At 38.0% G+C, this 19,544-nt stretch overlaps 1 protein-coding gene and 1 long non-coding RNA gene across 7 annotated transcripts in view; one reads left to right on the top strand and one right to left on the bottom strand.

Annotated features, from left to right (window-relative positions):
• LOC127468968 (uncharacterized) overlaps window positions 1-6,895 on the bottom strand; it is a 29,327-nt gene extending 22,432 nt beyond the window's left edge. For all 4 annotated transcript variants that reach the window (XR_007903742.1, XR_007903743.1, XR_007903744.1 and 1 more), the window contains exon 1: window positions 6,710-6,895. This is a non-coding gene — a long non-coding RNA (uncharacterized LOC127468968). The remainder of the gene's footprint in view (window positions 1-6,709) is intronic.
• Window positions 6,896-6,932: 37 nt separating this feature from the next.
• Window positions 6,933-18,936, top strand: NUDT12 (nudix hydrolase 12). 3 transcript variants are annotated; one of them, XM_051782650.1, is made up of 7 exons: window positions 6,933-7,038; window positions 7,498-7,711; window positions 11,158-11,747; window positions 12,645-12,812; window positions 14,663-14,776; window positions 16,253-16,452; window positions 17,735-18,936. In XM_051782650.1, exons 2-7 carry the CDS (start codon window positions 7,506-7,508, stop codon window positions 17,843-17,845), a joined length of 1,389 nt encoding a protein of 462 aa, XP_051638610.1. In that variant the 5' UTR covers window positions 6,933-7,038; window positions 7,498-7,505; the 3' UTR covers window positions 17,846-18,936. The 3 variants fall into 3 exon arrangements, with proteins under 3 accessions (XP_051638610.1, XP_051638611.1, XP_051638612.1); XM_051782651.1 differs by having other exon boundaries at window positions 7,007-7,038; window positions 7,473-7,711; XM_051782652.1 differs by lacking the exon at window positions 6,933-7,038 and adding an exon at window positions 7,117-7,189 and having other exon boundaries at window positions 7,473-7,711.
• Window positions 18,937-19,544: the final 608 nt, after the last annotated feature.

Below are 19,544 nucleotides of genomic sequence, written 5' to 3'. Positions count from 1 at the left end.
GAACTGCAGCCTGTGGGAAAGACCTATATTGGAGAAGTACGAGGAGGTCTCCCATGGGAGAGACCCCAAACTAAAGCACGGGAAAGAGTCCCTCACCTGAGGAAGATGCACCAGCAGAGACCATAACCCCCGTTCCTGTCGTACTGCACTGCCAGGAAGAGGAGGTAAAAAATCAGGAATAAAGTTAAGCCCAGGAAGAAGGTGGGGGAGTTATTTTTAAGATTTTGCTTTACCTCATTATCCTACTCTGGTTTGATTGGTAATGAATGAAACCAATTTCCCCAAGTCAAGTCTGTTTTACCCATGACAGTAACTGGAGAGTGATCTGTCGCTATCTTTATCTCACCCCACAAGCATTTCATTATATTTTCTCTCCCCTGTCCAATTGAGGAGGGGAGGGACAGAGTGACTTTGGTGGGCACCTGGTGTCCAGCCAAAGCCAACCTACCACATACTTTTTTAGGGAAGTTCTTTCTTCTAGCCACTATTCTAGGGACTGGGCTGACAGAACAAGGACATGGGCAATGTTAAAACAGTATGGGTATATAAATTACATCTGCTAAGAAAAGACTAGAATCAGCAGTCATACAATGATGGCAACACCTAGGTTCAACCGTTTCTTTTGGAGAAAAGACAGAGGAGAATGTGACAGAGTTGTACTATGAATGACATGAAACAGATAAATGAGAAATGAATGTTCATGCCCTTCCAATACGGTAAGAATCAGAATAGAATACTAGGTGGCAGGTCCAAAGCAAAAACACCACCACAAAAAAATAGTGCTTTTTTCCAAACTATTTGAAGTTAAGCTGTGGAGGTCCTTGCTAGACAATGCTGCAAATGCTAAAAGTTAATAATGTTGAAAGAAAAAAATGTATTTTTTCTTAAACCCTTTGTTAGAAAAAGTCACTGACTGTTAATAACTACCAATGCCACACTGACATATTCTGCACATTACTGAAAGCAGGTCTGAAGAAGAGTTCTTGCATTCATTAACACCATGAGATATATTTTAATCACTACCAAAGAAGTGATACACATCTTGGATTAAACAAACTGAGCAAGTACCAGCCTGAAAACAAGCCAAACTATCTGAGAAAAATAAAAGAACAGAAAATGATAACTGGATGTCAACAGGCAGGATGTAGCAATTTAAGTAACTACATTGAAGGTTTAACAGTGATTGGGTGGGACAAAATTATGGAAGAAGCTGGGTAAGATGAACAATAGTGAGAAAGAGGAAAGCAGTATAATGAGCAAGAAATTTGTGGTGGGAATCAACACTGCAGACATAAGCAGTTCGAAGAGATGGACAAAGAGTTTAAGCTGGCAGATACAAAATGTTCCATGACAGCTACAGTAAAGGTATGTGGAAATGAATGTCAGTATTTTTAAGGGTATTTGGTAAAGGACCATTTTTTCTGTGAGGTAAACTATACACAGGAACATACAGGGCCACAAACCTGACCACAAAATGATAAGGGAGGTGGTGATGAGAACCAAACCTGATCAGCCACACTAATTTATGCAGGCATGTGAAAGTGCAGGAATGTTTATTCCAGCAAGACTATCTTGATTTGGAACTTGACTGGCAAACCAAGGGAACAGTGGTTAGCTAGGAAGCAAAATATACTAAGACACACACCTGACAAAGCAAACATGGAGACAGTGACAAGAAACAAACCCTGCCAGTCACGACAGCGGCTGGGCTATCAAGTATCTACAGCCACCACTCCGAGGAAAACTCACCAGTTTGGAACTGGTCAGTCTGCAAACTCAGGGGCCCTGAATTGTGTGGAGTGAAGGAATCTAAAAAGCTGTGGAGGGACAAGCACGGAAAGGCAGAGCAGGAAGGAACAGAGACAAAGCAGATAGAAAGGGTAAAAAAGGGTCCAGTTGCCTGTAAAATCAGGTAGGTCAGTACACCCGTCTGGCTGAGCCCTGCTCCTGATGGCCACAGTCTGTCTTACCTTCTTACATCTTCTTATTAAAACTTCTCTCACTTTCTGCTCTGCACAATCTTACTGTCTTGTGCATGTGTGTGCTGCAAGGACTCAGTGCCAGGTACTGGGGAGGTCTTGCATGTGTGTGTGTGTACGGAATGCAGTGCCAGCCATGGGAGTCAGACCGAGGATGTGGGTGCTCCTGGGCTGTGGTGCCAGAGAACTGGAGTGACTGGGGGGATCCCAGCACAAACTACTGGAGCAGAAGGGGCCCCTCCAGTCACAGTCCTTATTCCCAAATCCAGCTGCTGTTACAGACTGCTCTCCCAAAAATGAACCAATCACTTCCCTGTCTACAGGGAGCACTTAGTGACAACACCGTGTTTCTTTTCTTTCTGGTATCACTCCATTCAAGGATCAGCTCCACCTACATCACTAGCAGAGTCAGCAAAAATCCTTCTGGTGGCTCCTTCTACAGCTGAAAATGCAAACTTCTTTTCTACTCCTCCAAAGAAAGATTAAGCTGAACTTGAAAAGTTTCACAAATAGACACAAAAATCCAAACGAAAAGAAACCAAAACCTCATAAACAGATCTTGAATGTTGCAAAGTAAAACACTAAAATTAGAAAGTGTCATAATTAATGGCATTTTAACCCATATAGATTATAGCAGGTGTCCCATGACATCATCACATACTATTTTCTCACAACAGTATTTTTGTTACAGTGCAAGTAGATCCTCTGTGTTCTGGAAACAAAATGAGGTCTTTTTTTTAAAGTTAAAAAATTTACATGTTTCCTGCCTCATTTATTACATAAACAGACAGTGGATATTATCAAGGCAAAGAATTAACCCACAGAAGGAACACTCTTATGAAACCTGCTTTGGAAATTTCAATTTTTATCCCTGTATTGGATCTACCACTTCCCATGGATACGTAAAAAGTTCTTTTTTTCCAAAAGCAGTAAAACCAGCTTCCTAGTTTTAAACTTTCCTTTAATTTAAGGGAAATCATCCTTTGAATTCAAAACAAGCTGCATGAAGGTAATTATAATTTTAAAAGAAAATCATTAGCAGGTATCAGCTAATTTCTGTTTAAAAAAAATATATTATTAGATGTTTTTAATATTAATTCTGGGCCTCAGCTAGCAGTCTGCAGAATAGGGAGAGTAAGAGCTATTTCAACTCAAATTTGCTGCAAATATGATTTCATTGATCATGAGGAAGTATTTGTAGGCCAGACACTGACAAATTATTAAAACCACTTTTATTAATCAAACCTTATTAAACAATTCAAACACCAATTCAGCCCTCACCTGAGAAACTTTAGAAACTACATTAACCTGTCTAGAACTTAGGGAGCCATGCTGTTACATTCATAAGCAATCAGTTAAATACAAGTGCTTAAAAAACAGAACCAAATTATAATATGGAGAAAACTGAAAACACAAGAATAATTTAGAGAAAACTAGAAAAATCTCCATCAGCCACAAAGCACATATCATAATCTTACCCCTACCCAACCACTCATCCCCACTCTTCTTATCTGTGTAGCCTTAATATAATCTATCAGGCTGGGAGGACTCCAGCAGATTACTACACTGTAAATGCTGGCTCTTTGGGTTATGCTTTGGGCTAAATCCTTGAACAGTTAAATTTTTATTGCCTTCATCCTTCTCCAGTGAATCAAGATTAAGCAAGTTAAGCAAGGTGAAGGAGAGGAAAATAGGGCACTGGTCAAGCATTCAGTCTCACAGAGGAAGCACCTGGGGCCTTCCAGAGCAGTGATCCCTTCTGATAAGCCACTTGCTGAAAAGCTAACACCTCCCGAGCTGAGTCCTGATGATCCTGCTTCTGCCTTCCACTTCTCCACGATGTGCATACTATCCCTGCAAAATTAACTCATGCCCATTTATTAAGTTTCTGCACTCATCACCTCCCACCGTCACATTAATTGTTTGGAGAAAATACACTTCACTAACCAACCTTCATATCACAGACCATCCACTTTTCAGGAACACATTCTGAGCAGACTGATGTTGCTACATTCCTTTTTTCTTATCAGGCACAGCATATACTGCAGTACAATCCACAGCTGAGAGAGATTTGCTGTTCAGCCTTTTGAGTTGAAAGAACTCTTTATTTTCCCTCTTTTCTAGATGGACAGCTGAGGTCCAGAATTACTATTAAAACCATTTAATAGTATTTTGGAGGTTTTAAATGAAATTAACTGATACCTGCAAATGGATTTATTTTTTCATAATAATTACTATCATATAGCTTCACTACAGCTCTTTCCGAACAAGAAAGTCAAAACTCCCACCAAATAGTCCTACTTCTTCAGCAACAAGAGACTCATATTTATACCAATGGACCGTAGATCAGGTCCTTTAGCATTTGGCCAGTCATTTCTCCAGGGGAACTGCTTGGAAATTAATCAGGGAAATGCTTGGGAAAAATAGAAGTTAGATTGTCCCAAAGTCCTGGCTAAAAACTCCAAAGAATATTATTATAGAATGCTACAGTGCCAATTCAAGAAACCTTGTTAGATAATATTGATTTCTGCTTGCCCTATTAACAGCTTTGGCTACCTAAGACAAGCCATATATGCTTTTTTTTTTTTAAGCTAAGATGTGTGAAAAGCCTAATCTAGTATAATGCATCGTACATGAACTATTTGACAACACATTCCTTTCACGCATCCAGTGTCTTGCTTCATTTCCTTTCTCACAAGTGACTTAAATCAGAGCTGCCTTTTAAACTTCACCCAGCATGTCAATTCTTTGAAAAACAGAGCCTTCAAAAACCTGGTAAAATTAAGAGGTAAGAATGAAGTACAAGCCCAAATGAAGAACTAGTAAACCTTCTATGATATTGTTACTGTTTACTGAATCTAAAAAGCATTAAAATAGATAATTCTTGTGTGTAATCTAAACCCAACACTAAAATGGGATCAATCCAGATTTTCTAACAAATCTATATAATCCAGATTTTCTAACAAATCTATATAATTAAACATAAAATAATTAATTTTACATTATTTTTAATAAATCTATTAACCTAAGTAACTGAGAGTTACCGAGATCTTTTTCACATAGCTCCCTCAGCACAGTTTATTAACTCAAATAAAAAGATTTAAAAGGTACCTCGAATCAGACAGGAGCACTGTTGTATCGCTTTTTGCAGGCACTCCAACTCTTGTTATGTCCACACACTGCAGTGCTCCCAATGGCACTTAGGTACATTCTTTACAGCACATGCCATTTTTTTCTAAAAGCTCCAGCACAAAATGACTAGGGCATCAGGGCATTCAGATATTACTCCCTGACTGTTGTCTGCAGTAATCAGCAAGCATTCTGAAAAGTCTGTCATTAGTCACTATCAATATGGAGCCACCAGAGCCTCTTTCAGGATCAGAGTAAATTAGTGGAGCATCTTCCATTTCCATTCTCACACTGGCAACCTCACTGAGACTCCTGAAGCCTTACAAATACAACTTTCAACCATGTCTCCCACTACTAAAGAGCTAACACAGTCAAGTCAAATAAATACTGGCTAGTAACAGGCTTTATTTACTACAAAATTCAAGAACTATGGCACAGCCAAGTTCAGCACCACTCGGGCTTTCTGAGTAAGCTTTACTTAGATCTTGAATACACCAAAGGAAAAAAACAGCTTTTAAAGCAAGTTAAAATTGCCTATTTTAATTCTAAAGAAACATTAAATTGCTCTTAGAAAATTCAGCTCAGTGATTAAATAGAGTTCCATATATTCACAAGAATTTCTAACATTTTATCCAGCAAAATAACTAATAAAATGATAACATTTTCAAACTCACTAGTTGGTATGTTACAATCATTTAAAATTCCCATTCAATTTATTATAGTTGCTGATATTTAAAACAAGGGGTACTAAGTTGTTTTTGCAAGGATGCATTGGGAGATAGAGCAAATTCCACCAAAGGTACTTAAATTCATGCAAGTTGGGAACTGCTAACATGATGTCAGGACACAAAGAATGTACCCTCCTGTAAGCAAGAAAATAAATGCTTTATTATATATTCCTGATTACGCATTACTAGCCTTCTGCAATACTCCTCATGATTCAAAAATGACACTGCCGTTAGGTAATAAGTTATATAGGTATTATATATAAACACATACTTTTTAAATGTATGTGTGTGTATATACATATCAAGCTACAGCTCCAAACTTGATGGACTCAACCCTTTTGAGAGCTGCATTTAAAAACAAGGTATTGAGCAATCATGTCATTATTTGAAAACGATAGTGAATATTTTTTAAATAAAACATTAAACAACGATTTTCATGAGTTAGTTATTCATGTCTAATACAAACTCAAGTGGCAAACCTGAGAATGTAATACTGATGGAAGAACTGGATTTATCTTAACCTTTGTATTCCAGCCTTAACTGACAGGAATAACTTCAAGTTGTTTTGCAGGATTTTGCTGTTCAGTGTGACAGTTTGACTTTTCAAAAACTACCCTTTGGTTGGTTGGTTTTGTTTTTTTAAAGTACTCTCCAGATGCAAATGCACTGGAACAACAGTCCCATGTTCATTTTTACAGGACTGGTATAGCCTTGGTTTTCCCATGCTTTTCTAAGGCTGACAGGACACACTGATCATGAAACTGCCTCCTGGCTCATTACATCATTTCGATTTCCCTGCTAACTCCTCTCCCCTGCCATATCTCATTCGCTCCACTGCTCTCACAAGGACTTGCGCAACCTACTGCCACCTACATTCTCCTTCTGCTACGAAGCAATGCCAAAAAATCAGCCCGACCGCTCCCCTACGACATCCCTGTCCAGCAGACAAAATGGCTGTTTGTCCTTTAACCCCGAGGGAGCGGCTGGCGATTCCCCCGCGGGAACACGGCGCCAGCCAAGCCCTGCGGCCGCCGCAAAACCCGGGCGCTGCAGCCTCGGGCTCTGTCCCAGGTTTGGCCCAGCTCAGCCCCAGGCTCAGCCCTCGTACAGGGCGGTGCTTCCCCCGCAGCGCCGCCGGGCTCGTCGGGGCGGGGCGGCCGCGGGACAGTGGAGCCGCGGTTGGAGCCCGCGGAGGCCTCACGGTGACGGGCCCCGCTGTGGGGCCGGGGGTCGCGGGGTCGCTGAGGGTCGGGTGGCGGAGGCGCTGGCGGTGGCAGGTCCGTGTCCTTGGGAACGGCGTGGAGCGGGCGCTGAGGAAATGGAAGCTGTCGCTGCTTGTCGCAGCAGCAGCGGGTGCCTGTGTTTATGTGTGTATTTGTGCGTGTTCGGTCGAGAAACAACATGTTTTTCACTTTCAAAGCAGCTTCATTTTCGTGTAGAAATTTTCCTGTCCTTTAAGCCTCTTTAGAACTGATTTTGATTGTTGAGGTAAATTTCACTGTATTCGGAGATATGTTTTGGAATAACACTGTTTACAGTAATGACAAGAATTTGACTGTTGTGTCAGTATTTTTTTGTGATAATATGGGTGGTCTGTACAGCATTAATTCTTTTACTTAAATCCTTTTAATAACAGTGAGTATATTCTCCGGCATTTTTAGTTGACACAATGACAGACTTTGAGAAGAACCTCAGCCAGGACATGATTTCTCAGCTGCACAACTTTGCTGCCGTGGGAGATGCAGCCAGACTGAAAGCACTGCTCAGTCGTTCCCCGTCACTTGTCAACGCAGCTGCGGGGAATGGCTGGACAGCCCTGATGTTCGCTGCCAGGAATGGACACCTCGAGGTTGTGCGGGTTCTTCTTGAACAAGGGTAAGCTGCTTAATAGACCCCATTCAGGAGCTCTAATTTGCATCCCTTTTTGCCCATTTCAATTTTATTTCAGAAAAGTAAGTTTACTGATGGATAGTGGCAGAATTTTCATGGTTAAAACTCAGGAAAGTGTACTCTGTGTCAGTCTGTAACCGGATTCTTTCCATATTTGCTAAGAAACTCTAAAAGTTATGAGCATCTCTAAAATTATTCTTTTGATCTTCTAAGATATCACTCCTCTCAGAGGCCAACAGAATAGAACAAACTTTGCATTTCGTTTCAACCACTATCCTGAATATAAATTTGGTGTGTTTGATTGTTCCATTTAGATTTTTTTCTCTAAACTTTATTTGTAATTCACTTACATTTATGTTATAGTGCAGAATTTTTGTTGACATACTGGCTCTTAAGTCAGACGCGACAGACACACCTTTACAAAGTTACCAGTTGATAAATTTTAGTTGTATCTTAGCATTTGGACAATACACATTCTCCTTCTTGCTTGACATGTCATTTTTACTTTCTTAAGTTGGTATGACACCAAGTGTTTTCATTGCTTGTCAAAAACTTGCTATTTTGTAGTCATCTGTTGTAGTTCTTGTGTTTCAAGACACCCAAAGATGCAAAGAGTGCTTCAGTGTTCTTCTTGAGACTCCAAAGAAAATTCATCTCAAAATGAAGGGTTAGAGTCAGATGTGATTCAACTGAGCTCTACATTAATCAAGCCTGTTTGATTAATGTGGTTCCTTTCTGCACTCCTAATTACACAACCAAGCAAGTTTAGTTCATTGTGTAGTTATGAGTAACTTCAGGCATAGCATTCCACAGCCTCCAGTCATCATGCCACCCTTTTTTCTTATTTTTTTCAGTCTTACCCAAATCCTGTGTCTTCTGCTGAAGCTCAGCATGAAGCATTAGATGAACCAGTAGTTTATACTGGAATCAGTACATTCCAGTGTGTAGAGGAATAACTTGTTGACAGATTTTGTGTTTTGAGGAATATTCTGGGATTTGGGGGAATTTACCACCTGGTAAATAGGATAACAATTTTTTAAGTTATGCTTACTGTAAAAAAAGTGAATGTCACTTTTAAATGCTCTTCTCAGGGTTGTTCTCGTAGGCAATTTGAGCATAGTTCCTGAGATGGTGCTGTGGCCTCATTGGTCTTGTTTTAGTTAACGCTTAGTCATAATAATTATTTTAACAAATAAAATTGCTGGTTATATAAGCATGAATGTCTGTGAAAGTAATATTTCATAACATTACAGAGAATAATCCTGGAAAGGCTATCATAGAATTTTATCATAGAATTGTAGAATCACAGAATGTGCTGTGTTGGAAGGAACCCACAAGGATCATCAAAGTCCAACTCCTGGCTCTCCATAGGACAACCCAGGAATCACACCATGTGCCTGAGGACATTGTCCAAATGCTTCTTGAACTCTGTCAGGCTTAGGCACTTCCCTGGGGAACCTTTTTCAGAGTCCAGCTACCCTCTGGGTGAAGAATCTTTACCTGGTATCCAACCTAAACCTTTCCTGACACAATTTGAGCCCGTTCCCTCGGGTCTTGTCACTGATCACCAGAGACAAGAGATCACTGCCTGCCCTTCCTCTCATGAGGAAGCTGCAGACCAAGGTGAGGTCTCACCTCAATCTCCTCTTTTCTAGATTGAACAAGCTTTCCCTCTAGACCCTTCATCAACTTCATGGCCCTAGTTTGAACACACTCTAATAAGCGTTAGATACTTCTTATGTTGTGGTGCCCAAAACTGCACGCAGTACTTCATGTGAGGCCACACCAGCAAAGAGTAGAGAAGCACAATCACCTCCCTTGAGCTGCCTGATGCACCTGTGTTTGTCCATGTTTGAGGAAAGCTACAGGAAATGTTTGCAGACTGGAAAAAAAGATCTTGATAGTCTAAAGAGTTCAGGTCACTGTTGTGGACACTGAAGAACAGCCTGATCGTGATCTGCACATACCTGAGCAGATAGAAGGGGGAAGACAAATCAGAACAAAATTCAGTTGACTGAGAGATAGGAAATTAAGTAGGAAAATAAGCATTATTTTGCCTAAAGGAAACCATGTCTTTAAAGATGGATGAGCAGTAGTAGTTTCTTTAGCACAAAAAACTTTGTAAATTAAATTTTGAATCCTTTTCTGAACTATACCAAATTCTCTCAAAACCTACTGAAGTTAAACTAAAATCTCAAAATGGCCTTGCCTGTGGGACAGTTACTTGTGTATCAGCAACATTATTATACTGGCATTTTGTGTTTTTAAAAAATGATGAATTTGGCCCTGATCTACTGCATAATTTTGACATTTCTGTTTTATTTACGCATTTGAGTTAAGATTGGTAAAAAATTAAAGTGTGTTATTTTGACTTCCCAATCAAACCCAGTCTATTTCAGGTTTGGGTTTCTTTTGGGATTTAATATTCAAATATATATCACAAGGCAGTGTTTCCTCATCTGTGTCATTTTACAGACTTTTAGGTAACAGACAGATCCTTACAGGGATCAGCACCGCTGTTGTAATGGTGCTACTTTTGTCATTAATTAGGGGCTGTATTCTTGATTATAATTTTACGGTAAATCATGGAAGCATACAATATCCTGAGTTGAAAGGGACCCACAAGGATCAACTCCTGGCCCTGCATAGGACACCCCAAGAACCTCACCATGTGCCTGAGAGTGTTGTCCAAACACATTTTGAACTCAGACAGGCTTGGTGCTGTGACAACTTCCCTGGTGACTCTGTTCAGTGTCCAACCACCCTCTGAGTTTCCTAACATCTAACTTAAACCCCCGTGACTCAACTTCATGCCATTTTCTCAGGTCCTGTTCACCAGAGAGAACAAATCAGTGCCTACCCCTCCACTTCCCCTCATGAGGAAGTTGTAGACTCCAATGAGACCTCCCCTCAGTCTCCTCTTCTCCAGCTGAACAGACAAAGTGACCTCAATAAAATATTTTATTGTAAATGTTTAATGCTAATTTGAATAGCTCCTAGAAAGTAATGCTTGTTAAACTTTTATAAATGTTTTATTTTTCATTTTTATTACTGGTTGTGAGGAACAGACCCATAGCCTGACTTTCAAAGTTCTATCTTGACCTTTTTTTTTTCCTCATGTGTGGGATTTTGATTAATCCATTGCTGTTGTAGTACTGCATGAAGCTCAGTGAATAATAATCTGGAGTGGATCAACAAAAATGAGAAATCTGGCCTTAGCAAAAGAAAATGAAGTACAATTACTTTTCATTACCATAATGCTAAATATTTAGCATTATGTGCTAAAATAAAGAGTGCCCCAGTATAGACAGTGTCTAGAAGTTCTTGCACCTTAACAGTATCAGATATGGTATAAGTAAGAATAACACAGCACCAGGACTCTTGCTGAACATATTTACCCTGGTAACCACAGTTCTTTTCTGTTTTTTTAGGTGTGACAGATCCATCATTAATAAATCAAGGCAGACAGCTCTGGACATCGCAAAATTTTGGGGGTACAAACACATAGCTGATTTGTTGGCTAATGTCAAGGGTGATCAGAAGCCTAGTTTTTTGTCAAATGATGTGAAAGAATATGAAAATTATTTTGGCATGACACTTCTGGACAGAAGGAGTGATAAAAGAACAGATTCCAAGTGGCTGAGTGAAAAACAAAGCCATCCAACTACAGTATACATCCTCTTCTCAAATCTAAGTCCCCTAGTTACTTTGGGTGGGGGAATAGATAGTTCCCAGCAGCCAGAAGTAAAGCTTTGCAGGCTGTACCACAAGGATGTGGAGCAGTGCCTGAACAAAACAGAAGAGTGTACCTTGATTTTTCTTGGAGTTGAACTTCTTCAGAACCTGGCAGCTGCTTACAATGGGAGGGTTCTGCAAGAAGATGAAGAGGACGGGTTAGTTGCTTGGTTTGCTCTTAGCATAGATTCTGCTTCTGCCGAGAAATTTAAACAGAAGCATGAGGACTGTTACTTCCTTCACCCACCAATGCCAGCACTGCTGCAGCTACCTGAAAAAGAAGCTGGTAAGATGCATGAAATGCAACATGGACCAAATGTGTGATTTGAAGGTTTAGGTTTCAGTGAGGTACAATGCAAGGACAAACCACTGCAAAGGAATTGGGTATTTTCAGTGGCTTTAGAAATATTTTGATTTTAAAAGCCAGTTAGTGATTTTGTTAAGAGTTTTATATGTAAAAACGTGTGCTGTTGCAAAGGGCTAACTTCGGCAGTGGCAATATTAGTCTGTAAAGCCTATTGATCATCTTTGTTTTTAAATAGTACTATTTAAATGTTCATGCATGCACATTAATGTTCTAAAAAGAAGGAAAAAATCTGTAATTACTGAGTTTTCATTATAAGAAATGAGATTTACATCTTTAATAAGAGTGTGTTGAATACTCATCTGAGAAGGAAGTGTTGAAAAGTGAGGATACCAAAGTGAATGAGTGTTATTATGGACATGGAGCTAACAACTACTGTTGTAGCAGTTTTGCTACAGGACAAGCTTGACTTGCACCTCAAGTTTAAATGGAACAATGCGTTATTATGTCAGTACCTGTAGTAGCCCTAAAATGTCCTCTGGAAAAGGTGTGATACATAATTCTGACACTTTGCCCAGACAGAGTAACTTTTGTGACAAGCAGAGTATATTGATCCAGATGAATTTGTTTCTGAATGTATAAATTGTTCATAGCTGTAGGATACTGTGTTCAATTGCATGAGCTCTGCTGCAAAGAAAAAGATCTGCATAACTCATATTGCTCAACTTTTCTTGTAGCAGATTGTGATTCGAGCCACAGTCTTACTTTGATTTTTATGTTAAAACCTTTACTATTTGCTTCTTCCATACTGTTAAAAGCTCACATGAATTACATGAATTAGTATTTGATTTTTTGAATTTTCAATGTATCTTTTTAAAGGAGTAGTAGCCCAGGCTAGGTCTGTTCTAGCATGGCATGACCGTTACCAATTCTGCCCAACATGTGGGAGTACAACCAAGACCGAAGAAGGGGGTTACAAGAAAACTTGCTTAAAAGAAGATTGTCCTAGTCTCCAAGGAGTTCACAACACATCATATCCAAGAGTTGGTGAGAATATTTTAGAATAATTGCTCATAAGTGACTTGTTAGTATTATTATATACCTGTAAATCAGTTTATTTCTAATTATTTCAGCTGCTCGCTTCTGTCCCAGGTCTTACATACTTGTTTCTCCCCAGAGTATGTATGTCTCAGCTCCATTTAGGATTAAGTAGTTCAGACTTCTCTTTGGTGCAGTAGTCTGTAACACAGAATTGCTGTGAAAATACCAGTTGTTATTGCAAAAAGTAATACAAATTAGGAATTCCAACAACATAAATGAGATATTAACAGTACAAAGGGTCACATTTTACTTTTTTTCTCCCCACCTGCATATTTTTCTCACCTTCTGCAAGCCCTCTGAGCTTGAAGTAGCTCTGTATCAAATTTGGCCCTGTATCAGAGTTCTGACATAGTGCTCATTTTTCTGTAGTGCCACTTGGATGCTATTAGCCGTCATCACTGGCTTACACTATTCATTGTCAGTCACAAATTGCCAGGCCTGTTTTTACTAAGAATATAAGCTTTTATAGACAGTCTTCCTGTCTCTGTTATTCCCTTCTACGTCATATCTTCTTTTGTTCATGTGTTGCAAAGGACGTGTATTATGTTATTGATGGGGAAACAGGATGGAAAAAAACTTACTTTTTTTTTTAATGGATTATTTGGTGACACTTTGGTCACCTTTTATTCTTCTACCTTGTCCTCTCTTCTGCAGTTGTAGTTCTGGATATTGTGCATATGTTGTACTTCTGAATTCCATATCCTCTTATATGCCCTAGATGTATCTTTTTAGCAGTCAATTCTGTCATATTCTTATGTCTTGTAGACTATAGTGAAGCTTGCTAAAATATTTAGTGGCTGTTTCTTTACAGTCTCTAGCACAACAAACTTAGAGAAAGAATGGGATTATATGGGAAAGACTGATTAACCTGCATCTGCTAATGAGGCCTTTCTCTCAAGGTAGTATTCAGACAGCAACACTTCATATTCTGTATTGTGCCATGTGGCAGATAACTTTGAGCAGGACAACAATCTTTAAAATTATTGTGCTGAAGCAAACCTTTTCATACAGAGAAAATATTAGTGTTTTGGGCAAAAAAAAACCTTCGTGAAAAACAACAGCAAGAGAAAAAATATAGAGAGGTAGATTAAAAAAAAACAAAAAACAAACAACCAAAACACTGAAATACTTAAAAACTAGATAACAATAAAAAAGGGGAAAATATCACAAATCAACAGGGTCCATAATACCAATGTGAGAAAATACTAAACTAGAAAGACAAAGATAGATACAATGACCAGAAGTGAGAAAGTAGGTAAAAGTGCAACATCACAGAAGGGGGTGATAGCAAAGAGTAAACAAAGTCAAAGGTGGAAAGCTTAGTCAGTGTTTGCATTGTTGCTAGAGTATCTGGTTCTTCTTTAGTATTCGGTCAAAAGTACATTCTTCAGACCTCTGTGGGTGTAGAGGAGGTGACAGTAAATGGGTTTGTGCAGAAACTATTCCTGTGTGCTCTGTGCTTAGCTAGGTTAGTATTGCTTGATACTCTTAACAGATTGTTTGTAACCAAACAGGCTTTGGTTTCAAGTAATTTCTGTTCTGCGTTTCAAACATTGGTTAGTAAACTGCTTTTACTAAGCATGTATGTTGCAAAACAAAGTAAACAGATATCTTGCAGGGAGAAAAATTCCAAAGTTAAATAAAATAACAGCTTGCTCTGGGCATGTGCACAATTATGATTTCAACCGTTTAAGGATATCTTATGTATCTTTACATTAGTATTGAATAGGATGAAATTTATTCCTGCTTTTAAGTCCCTCAAATGTTGAAATATATTCCTTTCATGTCCCTTACAGATCCTGTTGTGATAATGCAAGTGATCCATCCGGATGGGAACCACTGCCTTTTAGGTAGGCAGAAGAGGTTTCCTCCCGGTATGTTCACCTGCCTCGCTGGATTTGTAGAACCTGGTAAGTAATTTCCCTTACCAATTATTTTTTGTCACGTAACAGTATCGTATGTTTACAATAACACAGAAATATATTTCATGTTATGTTAAATTAATGTTTTTGTTTCCTGTTAGATGAGTTGTTATAATAAATATGCTTATTCTGTACTTTGCAGCAGCTGATTTATAAGGCAACAAGCAACATGAGTAAATAAAAACTTCAAATTCTTTTCTTATCATGCAGTCTTAAATCACATATTCAAGTGGAAAAAAAAATTAAAAACACTTATACGGCCCTTTGTTTGGTGATACTTTGCAAAGGATTTTAGCATAGAAAAAATAAGAGTTAAAGTGTAACTTAAGGTTAACATGAAGTTAAGGATATGCTTACATGTTTAGGCCCTGATTTGTTATATGGAAGATAAGTAGAAATTACATAATTTTAAAAGAAAAGTAAAGAAATATTTTACTTGAGTGTTAAGCATAATAGTTGGAATTAGTTAACAATTATTAGTATCTACAGAACAATTTGTAAAACATTCTTATATTGGGAAGTGAATAACTGTATTCAGTAAATGTGTACAGGTTGACATACTGTGACAGCATGAATAAGTTGATTCAGGTATCATTGGAAAAAAGATAAGATATTTATTTCTTCACTCCTTTCCTTCCTCTGCTGGCCTGATTATTTTCTGATACTGAATTCAAGTCTAAATAAAGTGAAATTTAAAAGTAGCCAATGATAAAATCAGCTACTCTAATCAGCTGAACATAACTAAACTAAGACCTCTGTCTCTGATGCGTGGACTGTCTCCTTTAATGAACCTGTAATCAGTGGTTACAACACAGTACCTATGTGCGTATGATGTGACCATCAACATTCCTCATACACATCTAGCAGTTTTCTGTGAATATGGAAGCAAAGCTTTCCATTGAATTTTTAAGTTTGCAGTATTGTCCATGCATTAAGACAGTGAAGAATGAATCAGGCAAAGTGAAGCATACAATGCAGAAATGAGAGCAAGCCTTCTAAGTCAGTACTTTCTTACTATTCATTACAACTAGTTGATGTTTCAACTTGCAGCACATGCTGTCACAATCATATTGAAAATCCAAAAACTTACAGAACACTATTTATAAATTAACAGATCAGCATTTCAAGAGTAATTAAAGGAATAATGTACTTCCTACTCAATTTTTGACATTTTAGTTGTGGTAATAATTGTTTGTGTGTAGGATAAATTATCAATTCAGGAAACAAATATTATGATGTGGAAATTAATTACAGTTTATTTTCAAAGTTCCATTTTGATTTGGCATCTGGTTTTGCCTTACTAGACTTCTGTATCTTGTGCTTGAGATCTGTTGCCCTGAACTAGATCTTTATAGATAATTGCCTTGGGCAGTTTCAAATCCTTGGAGTCAGTTCAAAGCACAGGATGTGATTGTTGCTTGGAGTATTTTCATCAGCTGCTTGTTCTTTGCCCTTTCTGATTAGGTGAAACAATAGAAGATGCCGTTCGGAGAGAAGTGGAAGAGGAGTCTGGAGTCAAAGTTGGCCACGTTCAGTACGTCTCTTGTCAGCCATGGCCAATGCCCTCATCCCTAATGATTGGCTGCTTGGCTGTGGCAGTGTCCACAGAAATTAAAGTTGACAAGAATGAAATAGAGGATGCCCGCTGGTTCACTAGAGAACAGGTAAAGTTCAATTTAATTTCCTTCTTCTATTGATTAGTCTGTGACTGTATTGGTTCTGGCATACAACAAATACTTCTTTTTTTCCAGCAAGTTGAATGAGCATATCTACTATCCCTTTTATCATACTCTACAGCATTATATTGTGGTTGTAGATTACATACAACCAGAGAAAGGCAAATATTCACAGGAATATCTGAGTCACTACCAAGCCCATTTTATGACATTTTTGCCAGTTAGCTGTTCACCTTTCCCTTTTGGGAGATACCCAAGTTACTCTTATTTTAACCCACTTCCTTAGCAAGCCTGTGCTTTTTGTTTTGGCAGAAGGAGCATTTAATAGCATTCATCATGAGAGTTTATCCAAATGAGCATGCTAGCAGATTTGCTGGGAGGGGGGAGGTTAAGGTGAGAACTATGACAATTAGTTAGTTTGAACATCTTTTTCCACGCAGTACTATTTTAATACTCTGCTATTGAACGCAGTTTACTATGCATTAATATGAAGTACTACACTTATCTTCCCTGAGTAGTTAAAATACAGTCAAATAAAAGAGAGGCAAAAAGGACCTTCACAGAAAGATTTCAGTTCATGAGTAGACAAAGGAAAGATTGCTTACACAACATAGTCTTCACAGGTTTTCCCACAGGCAAATTTGGAGCTAAACCTCTAATAGCTGTGGACTTCTGCCTAGCATTTCCAAGTGTTTTGATTCTAAGTCAACTTCAAGGCAGAGTTTGTCTTCTACAATCTCAGCATATTTCTGTCAACACTGGGAGCATTATTTTAATTGAATATCAGTTCTGAATGCAGCTAGTCACAGGCAGGTAGAGCTGGAAATAAATGTACTTCAGAAATGAGCTGTAGTAAAAGCGTAATCCCATGTTGCTTGTAACTGCTTGAGAAAACCAAGAAAACACATCTCCTTTGGTACTACATGTAAAAATAAAAAAAAAAAAAGTATTTATGTTACAGTATAGAGCACCATCTTGTGGTCCTTACCATAAAAAAACCTCACAAAACCCTTAAATAGTATAATAGCAGTCAGTCTCCACAGTTCTGTTAGGAAGGTATCCTTTGGGGCTCAAAAATGACAGAATTCACACAATGTGTATTTTTCTCTGCATCTGTCTTGCGGAATCTGTCAGTGCCTCTTTAATAGCTATAGTAATGGTAGACTGATGAATCATCACAGGAAAGCAATTTCTGCATTAATACAGTGTTAGATTCTATATGGCTTATAATATTCTCTTGTAAAGATAAAAAAATCTGGTTTTATTGCAGGTCGTGGAAGTTCTCATCAAAGGAAACCAGCGTTCATTCTTTGTACCACCGAGTCGAGCTATTGCACACCAGTTGATAAAACACTGGATTGGAATGAATGCTAATCTTTAGTTCAAATAATATAATCACATAATCAAATAATTGATATAAGTTACTTCTCCTGTTGAATACTAAATTAGGAATAAACTAGAATTGTTTATCTAGTAAATGTGCAACCATATGATTTTTTGAGCCCTTCCTTAGGTTCCTGAGCTAAAGGATCATTTGTAGGTGTTTTCAGAGCTGAATTAGAAATGGACAACAATTATCCCAAACAAGCAAGCAACAAATAGTTAGAACTGGTACCTTGTTGTTCACAGGCTGGTTTTTTGTCCTAGAATCAAATTGTTATGCTTCTTGCTGTTATACTTTTAATGTTTGATTTGATCCTTCCTCTACTGGAAAGAGTCACAGCATTACAAAAAGGGATGTCTGACTTTGCCTGCTGTTTGAATTTTGTGTTTACATCCTCCTATTTTATCTTAATTGCTTCTTTCTCATTTTTGCCTTTCTACATTCTTTAAATTCCACCTGTCACAAAAATCAGCATTCAGTGCTGAAAGTGTCACCAGCAATGGTTATTTTTAAGCTAATAACACATGTAAATGGTGAATATGTGGTACTAGGTATCTTTTACATTAATAACTTAATTTACATTAATGCTCTAAACAGAGCATTTATTCATCCCTTCTGATTTGGCCTGCATTTACCCAATTGCATGTCAGCCTGAATTTAAAGGTATAACACAATGCTCTGGTTTCACAAAGGTGTTGAAGAGCCATCTCCAAAAGCCTAAATATTAGTATTTTATAAGATAATAATGTACTTACTGCCCCTAGGCAGTGAGATATGTCATTCTCTGATGATTAAAAATGGAACTGTAGAGTAATGGAGGAGGAAAAACAAGACATATCATCTCAAAATATGCACAAAATTCTTTATGAAAGTGGAGATGCTAAGATTGTTACTGCTATTAAGAAATTTACACTTGAAATAAGTATATTAACTGCAGGTATAAGATTGGGAAAGCATTACATGAATTAAAATATTTACTTATATGTACTTAATGCTATAGTTCAGATTGTGCCTTAATTTATCAAGGTTTTGAAAAGAATGTTAACTTAATATTTTCAAAATAAAAGTATATTATTTTTATTACTAATGGCATTATGTAATGGTTTGTAGTCTGTCATTCTGCAGTCATCACAGTGATATAAAAAGAAATGCAAATGATCCAAAGGAAGTACAGTGATAAATACAAACTTACTATTATATGGTGATTTGTTTACTCAGAGTACTTTGCATTTTTTTTAACAGTGAATGAATCATATTTGTTTCAGAATTCCTGCCACACGGGAATCCGGAAAACTGTTCTAAAAATCCTATTTGTTCTCTTTTTCCTATCCAGTGCCACACTATACTCAGCAGTTTTGGGGATTTTTTTTGGTAAGGCAGTACATATCAAACTTAAAAGCAAGAAGCATTTCTTACAGACTTGGAACATTTGACATATTACACTGCTTCATTTGCTCCCTTCTTTCAGCTCTATGTACTAATGAAGACAACCAGGTTATATCTTGAGTGGTCTGAAAAGGAGAAGGAAGCAACGCACTGCTTCCCTTAAAAATTGGTTTTACAGAGAAGGGGAATTGTGAAAAGCTGTCATGGGCTACAGTTACCAGCAGGACTGCATGTTATCAGTGGTATTAATCTTTTTTAAAAAATGGTGGGACAGAAGGAAGCCTGGTTGCAGGTTGTTCATACAAATAAA

This window comes from Manacus candei, unplaced genomic scaffold (genome assembly GCF_025592945.1).
Source record: "Manacus candei isolate 608988 ecotype Guabito, Panama unplaced genomic scaffold, ASM2559294v1 h1tg000016l, whole genome shotgun sequence".
NCBI lineage: Eukaryota > Metazoa > Chordata > Aves > Passeriformes > Pipridae > Manacus > Manacus candei.
Note: the sequence above shows the minus strand (reverse complement) of the source record. Positions and strands in the feature narration are given on the sequence as shown.

Excerpts from the sequence above, each read along its gene's own strand:
- NUDT12 (XM_051782650.1), top strand. The coding sequence starts at position 7,506 with ATGACAGACTTTGAGAAGAACCTCAGCCAGGACATGATTTCTCAGCTG. Across the intron at positions 7,712-11,157 it reads CGGGTTCTTCTTGAACAAGG|GTGTGACAGATCCATCATTA; the intron begins GTAAGCTGCTTA and ends CTGTTTTTTTAG. Across the intron at positions 16,453-17,734 it reads GCTGGTTCACTAGAGAACAG|GTCGTGGAAGTTCTCATCAA; the intron begins GTAAAGTTCAAT and ends GTTTTATTGCAG.